This window comes from Urocitellus parryii, chromosome 16 (genome assembly GCF_045843805.1).
Source record: "Urocitellus parryii isolate mUroPar1 chromosome 16, mUroPar1.hap1, whole genome shotgun sequence".
NCBI lineage: Eukaryota > Metazoa > Chordata > Mammalia > Rodentia > Sciuridae > Urocitellus > Urocitellus parryii.
The window spans coordinates 20,821,965-20,831,748 of NC_135546.1; the positions used below are offsets into that span (position 1 = coordinate 20,821,965).

At 32.6% G+C, this 9,784-nt stretch overlaps 1 protein-coding gene across 1 annotated transcript in view; it reads left to right on the forward strand.

Moving 5' to 3' along the window:
- The window catches only part of LOC144250611 (uncharacterized), a 63,273-nt gene extending 54,360 nt beyond the window's left edge, over window positions 1-8,913 (forward strand). The window contains exon 7 of the mRNA XM_077793516.1: window positions 7,712-8,913. Coding sequence (XP_077649642.1) covers window positions 7,712-8,913 — 1,202 coding nt within the window. The remainder of the gene's footprint in view (window positions 1-7,711) is intronic.
- Window positions 8,914-9,784: the final 871 nt, after the last annotated feature.

A 9,784-nucleotide genomic window follows, 5' to 3' on the forward strand; every position in this document is an offset into this window, starting at 1 on the left:
GTTCATAATTGCATTCAATCAGTATAGTGCTTTTGGTTGTATGGTCGTTTTGATAATACTTATTCTGCCTATGCAAGAGTAAGGTAGATCTTTCCATCTTCTAAGGTCTTCTTTGATTTCTTTCTTAGGGTTCTATAGGTTTCCTTGTATAGATCTTTCACCTCTTTCGTTTTTTCCCAAGTATCTTTTGTTTTCTTTTTTTGAAGTTACTGTAAATGGGGTAGGTTTTCTTATTTCCTTCTTGAGGCTTTGCCACTGATATACAGAAATGCCTTTTTTTAATGTGTGTTAATTTTTATATAGTGCTGGTTTGCTGAATTCATTTTTAGTTCCAGAAGTTTTCTTGTGGTGTTTTTGGGGTCTTCTAGGTATAGAATCATATTCTCAGCAAATAGTGCTAATTTAAGTTCTTTTCCTGTAGTTATTCCTTTAATTTCTTTCATCTGTCTAATTGCTCTGGCCAGTGTTTCAAGAAATATGTTGAATAGAAATGGTGAGAGAGAGCAACCCTGTCTTGTTCCAGTTTTTTGAGGGAATGCCTTTAGGTTTTCTCCCTTTAGAATGATGTTGGCCTTAGGCTTAATGTAGAGAGCCAGTATGATGTTGAGGTATGTTCCTGTTATCTCAAGTTTTCCTAATTTTTTGAACATGAAAGTGTGCTGTATTTTGTCAAATGGTTTTTCTGTGTCTCTTGAGATGATCATATGATTCTTATTTTTAAGTTTATTGATGTGATGAATTACCTTTATTGATTTCTATATGTTGAACCAACCCTATATTCCTGGACAAACCCCACTTGATCTTGGTGCAATACCTTTTTAATATGATTTGTATTTATTTTGCCAGAATTTTATTCAGAATTTTTGTATCTATGTTCATTTGAGATATTGGCCTGAAGTTTTCTTTCTTTCATTTATCCCTGCCTGGTTTGTGGATCAGGCTGATATTGGCCTCATTGAATGAGTTTGGAAGTGCTGCTTCTTTCTCTATTTACTGAAGTAAATTGAAGAGTATTGGTATTTTGAATTTCTTCTTTAAAGGTCTTGTTTAAGTCGGCAGTGTATCCATCTGGGCCTGGGCTTTTCTTGGTTGATAAGCTTCTGATGGCATCTTGTATTTCATCATTTAATATTGGTCTGTTTAAATTGTGTATGTCTTCCTGATTCAATCTGGGCATATCATATGACTTAAGAAATTTGTTGATGCCTTCAGTGTCTTCTATTTTATTGGGGTATACATTTTCAAGATAATTTCTAATTATCCTCTCTATTTCTGAGGTGTCTATTGGGATAACACCTTTTTCATTATGTATGCTTGTTGTTTGAATTTTCTCTCTCCTTTTCATTAGCATAGCTAGGGCTCTGTCAGAGAACCAACTTTTTGTCAAGGTTTAATTGTTTCTTTTAATTCAATTTAAGTTCTAATTTTAATTATTTATTGCCTTCTACTGCTTTTGTTGTTGATTTGTTCTTATAGGGCTTTGAGATGAAGTATGAGATCAATTATTGACTTTTTCTTATTTTAAGGAATGAACTCCATGCAATGAATTTTCCTCCTAGTTCTGCTTTCATAGTGTCCAAGAGATTTTGATATGTTGTGTCCATGTTATTGTTTACCTCTAAGAATTTTCTAATCTCCTGCTTGAAGTCTTCTGTAACCCATATTTCATTCTATTGTACCAAATTGATTCATTCGTTGAACTGCTTATAGAACTTGAAATATTTCAAGTTTGTCTTTTCACGAGGTGGAAGTGTCACTTTACCTGTCTCCAAACATTAATATTTTATGAATATTTTATACATTGGGAATGTTTCATGGATGATATTTGAAACTAATTGTATTGGGTATCTCAATCTATCTCATGGATAGAAAGCTGAGAGAATAGAAACAAGAACATTTTCAAAAGCTTTTTTACCAGTCTTTTTTCTCCATTGTACACAATCACCTTATGAGAATATCTTTCAGAAGTCTAATTTGCATCTGTAATGTCCGCCAAATTTCACATTCACTGATGACAGAAAAGTTAGGAGTTGGGCTTTTATTCAGTGCTTGGGTTATGGTATATATCCTTCACATCACTCTGATATGAAATATATATACTGTATTTGGACTCATGTATTTTCCTCTGAATTAGATAATGGAAAGTATCTTATTACATAATTAAAGTCACTGTCCTACATGACAGTCAGTTCTACAAACTCTTAATTCAAATTAAAAACTGAATAATGGTTTGTCCATGTTCTATTTATCTAACAATTTTTATTTCAGGAGCCATTGACATTCGGGGATGTCGCTATTGATTTCTCTGAGGAGGAATGGGAATGCCTGGATCCTTCTCAGCAGAATTTATATAGAGAAGTGATGTTGGAAAACTACAGCAACCTAGTCTTTGTTGGTGAGCATAACTTTCCTTCAAAATTAGTAATTATCATTATTTAATTTTCTTCCCTTGAAGTATATCTTTTGGGAACTTCTCCACAAGAATGTGTTGCAGATTTATGCTTTCAATAAAGAAGATGGGGTAGTTCTTGGAGTTGACAAGATAATGTTAATGATGTCTATTTTCACCCTTAATGTTTTCCTTTGGTGGCAAGATATATATCTTTCACTTGAAATATGGTTGACTTAGAGGAATGCAGTGATGTCAACTCCTGTGGCCCACATATAGCAGTGGACATAGTTGAGGTCGGGGAGGAAGCCTACATTCAAAAAGGTTCATTGAGACATTATACACCAGAAAATATTTTTGAGAAGCTTTGAGTTCTTTCTCTTGTTATCAGAAAAGCCTGTCCTGTGTTTTGTGCTTTAAAATTATATAGTATCCTTCTTTTCCTTCAGTAATGTCTCCATACATTCAAATTATCAACAAAACAACCCCCTTGCCTTGTGAGTGTCAATATTATCTGACAGCTCTTCCATAATTTTAAAAATATTTTTAGTTGTTAATGAATTTCCTATTTATCCATATATGGTGCAGAAAATTGAACCCAGGGCCTCACACATGCTAGGCAAGCTCTCTAACACTACTCTACAACTCCAGCCCTTCTTTCATTATTTGCAGGAAAGTTTTGCACATTTCTGGAGACCTCTAGGTCCACCCATTGTAATACATTACTATCATAAGTCAGTTTCTCTAATCTTATTTGTACATTTTTTCAAGAAAATTTCCTTGTCAGTGTTTTTGTCTGATATGTGTAATGGATTTTCTGTGAAATTATCTTCCATGGAATGAATGTCAAGTTGGACAAAGACTGCTGTTTCGAGAGATGGTGTACGTTTTATTTGAGTTAGAGGATTTGTAAAATAATACATCTGTAGATATTTATAATTTGCTTTTTAAAAAAATTGTGTACAGTAGGTTTCCTGTTATAGCCTGGGTTTCCTTTTATCAGTTAATTGCTTCACAAACTAAGATATGTATGATTCTTGTTTGTATTGCCAATAATATTATATGTGCTTTTGCTTGTATAAATATTAAGCCTCTTTTGTCCATGACTTTTGTATTTTATCTTGATTGGCTTTTGATTCTGCCCATGTACTTTGAAATTTAAGTTTTCTATGTATAAGTATAATGGGGATTGATGGCAGTGATACTCTCATGCTGAACTACAAGCTCCTTTTCACTCATATTTGGTAGAGGTTCTCACTAAGTTATTAAGGATGTCTTGAATTTGCAATTCTCTTGCCTAAGACTTCCTAGTAGCTGAGATTACATGCATGCCCATCATTTGTATACTGATGAGTGTGTTATTATTTATAAAATAAAGACCACATTATTTTAAATGTAGCTTTGAGAAATGTTGCAATTCTCTTTCTTTTAATTTTTATTGTAATCAAAACCACAAATAAAACTTACTGTCTCTAAAATTTTAAATATACAGTTCAGTAATAGTAATTCAAATTGTTATGCAATATATATCTACAAAGTTTACATCTAAAAAAAATGCCTAGAAAGCAAGGGCTCATATCTGTCTCCTCATCACAAAACTATTCTCTGTTGTTCAGAAAGCTTCTTTTTAAGTTTAGAGATGTCATGTTCATAAAATTCTGCAGTATTCTTTCAGTGACATTTCAGTTAACCTCTTGTACATACATTTTGTAAAATATATAATTAGAATAAATTATTTGACTTCAAAGTTCTATAGTTTGTATATTCCAATATGGCTCATCGTTCTTTTCAAGGGATATTTGGTTTGCGTGCCCCATGATGGCTCTGTTGAATAACAATGTAACAACACTGGTGTGCAATGTTTTTAATTTGCTATTGATGTGAGGGCTTATTGCCACACTCACTAAGAACTCCATCTACCTGACTCCATGTTTGCATTTACAATTGAATGCTGTAAATTTTAGTATAATTTTAGCAGGGAAATAGTCTTATTTGTATTTTGGGGTATATTCATACAATTTAAAGGATATATTTCTCTGCAAAAAATTTTTTTTAACAATGGGAGGTTGATGAATCCTACATGGAGCCTCTAGTTAACTTTAAGTAGTATAAACATCTTTAAATTTAATCTTTCAATTTTGAACAACAGCATGCCCAAGAGTTTTCAATCAACTGACACATATTTAGGGATTTTTGAAAATCCCTACCACTTTTGACTTCAAATATTGATTCAATGTTGGTTACAAAATAACTATCACTTAAATATTTATTAACCTTTGTTTTAATATATAAAATTGATCTAACCAGCATAATATCACACTTGTGATTAAGAACACGGATTCTATAAGTCTATAGTAGTTTCAAAATATTTTCAAAGTCTTATGATTTGCAATTACCATTTTGCTTCCCTGTATTTTCCTTTTCAGTAAGTGGGGATTGATGTCTCTTAGTATGACAGTGATTCTTTGTTTTTATTCAACCCTCTCAGTGTTTTCTTTGTGTGTTTGGGGAGTATGAGGTATGTAGCGAATGTATTTACTCTTAATTCAGAAGCTAAGGGAAAGGGTACTTTTCACTCTTTTGCCTCTTTTCAAAGTTTTTTTTTAAATTTAAAATTCTTTCTATGTCCTATAACTGTCTTAAACTATGTTTTGTGTACTATAATTTAGAAAGCCCAGGTTTTGTTCGATCACTTTTGTATGTGTCATTATTATATCCTTTTGCTTTCAGTATGTGTGTGTGCTTAGATTTAGAGTATCCTGTAGACTACCAACAGTTGCAATATTTAGAGTTAATTCAGATATCCAAGTTTTGTTTTGATCAGAGTTTTGTAATCTTGCATTTGCCAACAAAAAGTCTAAAACTGAATAGTCTCCTATTCATACTTTGTATGAATATCAACTTGACTTCACTTTATTAAAAAACTGAATATATTTATGTGTCCTTTTAAAATTATATTATTGTTACAGGTATATATGCCTACTAACAGTATTGTTGTTATGCTTTTTTTTCTTTCAAATTCTATTGCAAAATTACATGTTTTATGACCCATCATTACAATAAAATAGAATTGTTTTGCCAAGAAATGTTTAAAATTTCATATGACTTATGATGCTGTGCACTTACATTTTATTATGAAAGATTTCATTTAGTACTTTTTGGAGAACAGATCCAGTGTTGATGAATAGTGTGTGTATTTTTATATGTTTAAAGTCTTCATTTTCCTTCTCTTTTGAAAGGTAGTAGCTGTGAATATAATGTCTTGGTTGAATATAGAAAGACTAGAATTTCTTCCTTTGTTGTGAAGATTGGATTTCACAATTATATAGTTACACATTTCTAGGTTACCCATCTTTTCCTCTTGGATGCTCTCAGTATTCTGAGTTTTAAAACTTGGATTAAAAACTACTTTAAGTCTTTACAACATGGAGAAAACTCAGCTGCTTGGATGTTCCTTGTTTTGTATTTTTCGAGATGTGTTTATTAGTACTGGAAAGAGAACTAAAGGGTGATTTAGCACTTTGAAGGCCAGACAAAGTGAAAAATGCAAATTTTGATGCTCTAGCTCAACCTCCTATGTTGCTATGTACAACCACTCCTGACTCTTTCCGACGTTTTCTAAAGAAAGTCTTTAAACATACATTTTCTGCTTATTACTATTAACAATTCTTGACTAATTTTTATTCTGTTTTTTGTGTGTTGGTTTAGTTCAGTAAACTTCTTTTAAATGATAATTGACTATTCCCTTTGAGTGATTCAAAACTTTGCTTACAGTTGATTTAGCCATGTTTTTTTCTGTTGGTAAGCAGGAACCCCTTTTTGAACAGTCCCCAAATATTCACATGTTTCATATTTTTATCTTTAATGAAACAGAAGAAAGTTGGTAGATTTTGAAAATATATTCTGAAGGAGGAAAATCTTTGTGTAACACAATGCATTTTTCTCTACTATATTACTCTCCATAGTAATGTACTCATCTTGGATACTGCGAACACAAAGATGATTAGGACAATCTTCAAAGTAATTTTCTGTGTGTATTTTTATTTGATTTATATATTTCTACAGTAATGATGGACTTGGATTTAATAATCCACTCCCCTGCTTATGTTATTATTTGCTGTAATTTCTTAGGTTTCCAAAATATACTCAACCCAGTTCATTAAGTAAACATGTTTGTTATTTTTATTTATTACAGCCATGACTTCTCATCATCCTCGAGAAATTTTACCAGAGCAGGGAATAAATGAGAGAGAGGGAAGATATGGAAAGTGTGACTTTGACTATCTACAACCAAGAAAACAATGGGAAAATATAGGTGAGAGTAAAGTTCAAAAATCGTATTATATTAGACAAAATCAATCAGTAGTCCCTATTTATGATAAAAATTTTTTTGTCAAAAGACACCAGAGACAATTAATATCTGAAACAAAAATTCAATGTATTCCAATTATTTTGAGGAGTTTTATATGTCTTTAAGAATAAGTCCACAGCCATTTTTGAACTGAAAGGCAATGTGGAAAATTTGAAATCTAGTCCATGCATCAGGTTTTAACTTGGCCAATTATAAAAGTAGCACTGAGTTAAAATTCCAGTCAAACATTTGTACAGAAAAGATATTTCTAAAAGTGATCCTTTTGGGAGTTTCTTTATAAAATGTCTATTTTTTCTGAAACAAAAGATTAATTTCTCCTTATGCCCAAATGGATAATATTAAGAATTTTAGAAAAGTTTCTACTTCTCCACTATTGCTCAATGACAATTCTGATACAGATTTCTGGAAAGTGCACTATATAGATAATGCTATAAGTAACACATCAAGCCATGTCTCTACCCTGAGTAATGACCAGTATATTTACATTGGTGATAAAAATTATGAATATAGAGAAATCTTAGTCCTTGTCTAAAGGAAATTTACCAAGATGAAAAATGTAGGAAAGTCTTGCTTTAGTGATCAAAAACTAGTATTCATTAAAATATTCATAGCCAAGACAAAACCTGCAAGTGTAAGATATGTGAAAGGGCTCTTAACCACAGTGCAGAGCTTGCTTAACACAAGAAAATTTATAGAGAAAGAGAGCCCTATAAGTATAGAAGATATTGAGCAAGCAAAAGCTTTGATATATTTTTTAAATACAGCAGATACTATGACAGTGATAAATTCTACAAATTTAAAGAATGTGAAAAAAACTTTTAGTGAAAAGTTACAACATGTTAAGTATCAGAGGATTTATACTGAAGGAGAGACCTGTAAATGTAAAAAGTGTGGGAATGCCTTAAAAAGTTTTTTAACCATTACTCAACACCAAAAAATTTATTCTGCAGAGAAGACCTACCAATGTGAAGAATGCAATGCACTCCAGAACTTTACTCAACATCACAGTGTTCATACAGGAGATATGCCATGCAAATGCAAAGAATGTGACAAAAATTCTAATAAAAGCTCAAATCTTATTTGTCACCAGTGGAAAAAACCTGGAGTGATGCCCAACATATGTAAACAATTTTGCAAAGGTTTCAGTCAAAAACCAAGCCTTAAAAATTACCAGAGAATTCATACTGGAGAGAAGCTCTTCAAATGTAAAGTGTGTGGCAAAAGTTTTAATACAAACTCGCATCTTGATTGCCACAACAGGATTCATAGTGGAGAGAAGCCCTACAAATGTAAATTGTGTGGCAAAAGTTTCAGTCAAAAATCATCACTTACTCATCACCAGCGAATCCACAGTGGAGAGAAGCCCTACAAGTGTAAAGAGTGTGGTAAAGCTTTTAATAGCATCTCACATCTTTATTGCCACAACAGGATTCATACTGGAGAGAAGCCCTACAAATGTAAATTGTGTGGCAAAAGTTTCAGTCAAAAATCATCACTTACTCAGCACCAGCGAATTCACACTGGAGAGAAGCCCTACAGCTGTGAAGAATGTGGCAAAGCTTTTAATAGCATCTCACAGCGTAATTGGCACAAAAGTATTCATACTGGAGAGAAGCCCTACAAATGTAAAGTGTGTGGCAAAAGTTTTAATACAAACTCACATCTCTATTACCACATCAGGATTCATACTGGAGAGAAGCCCTACAAATGTACAGTGTGTGGCAAGAGTTTCAGTAAAAAATCATCACTTACTCAGCACCAGCGAAACCACACTGGAGAGAAGCCTTACAAATGTAAAGAATGTGGCAAAAGTTTTAATCAAAAAATAGTTCTTACTCGGCACCTGAGAATCCACACTGGAGAGAAGCCCTACAAATGTGCAGTGTGTGGCAAAAGTTTCAGTCAAAAATCATCACTTACTTATCACCAGCTAATCCACACTGGCGAGAAGCCCTACAAGTGTAAAGAGTGTGGGAAGAGTTTTAATCGCATATCATCACTTACTCAGCACCAGCGAATTCACACTGGAGAAAAGCCCTACAAATGTAGAGAATGTGGCAAAGCTTTTAATCAACAACCATCACTTACTCGACACCAGAGAACCCATACTAGAGAGAAGTCCTATAAATGTGAAGAATGGCAAAGCTTTTAATATTGAAGATCACATCTTACTATACATTATAGATTTTATACTGGAGAGAAGTTTTACAATGAAAACATTGCATCAGTGTCTTTAAGGATAAATCAACCCTATTTCACAGTACTTCAACACTATTTCACACCAGAGATATTACAGCACAGGAATCATATAAATATAAAATAGGTGACAGAGTCTCCAATAGTTGGTCACACCCTACTCAGCACCTCAGAATTCATACGAGAGAGAGGATGTACGGAAAAATTTTTGGAAAGCTTTTGACCATTGATCCATCATTTTTGAAACCCTGGAGGATTTATAGCATATAGAAACCCAAAGAATGTGTCCACGACTGTATTCAAATTTCCAACATTTTTTAATTACTGACCTCATATCTGTAGCAAATATGGAGTAGCATCTGTCCAAAGTGTGTACCTTAGATAACAGCAAAATATTTACAAAAACACCTTGACAAATATAAAGATGGTAGTAAGGTACATATCTATAGCCCATCCCTTGAAGTATTTGGGACCTAGGAGGGAAAAAAAAAACATTTAAATGTAGAAAATGGGTAATTGCTTTTGACATTTGCTGAAAATTTTCTTAACATCTTGAGCTGATATTGTAGAAATAAGGAAATACAAGTATAGAATTGTGCATCCCTAAAAGGATTAAATTTTAGTATAAATCAACAAGTACTAAAGAGTCTCATTTTTCTCAACTGGAGAAATAATAATACTCAGAGTTGATTATTTCAGAAGTCTCTGAAGATTTATATGAAATTTAAAATTTTCAGAGCCCCTTAAACTTAGGGACACTTAATCAGTAAACCACATCCTCAGATTTTTTTCTTCTTTATTTATAGATAGGGTTTGCTAAGTTGCAT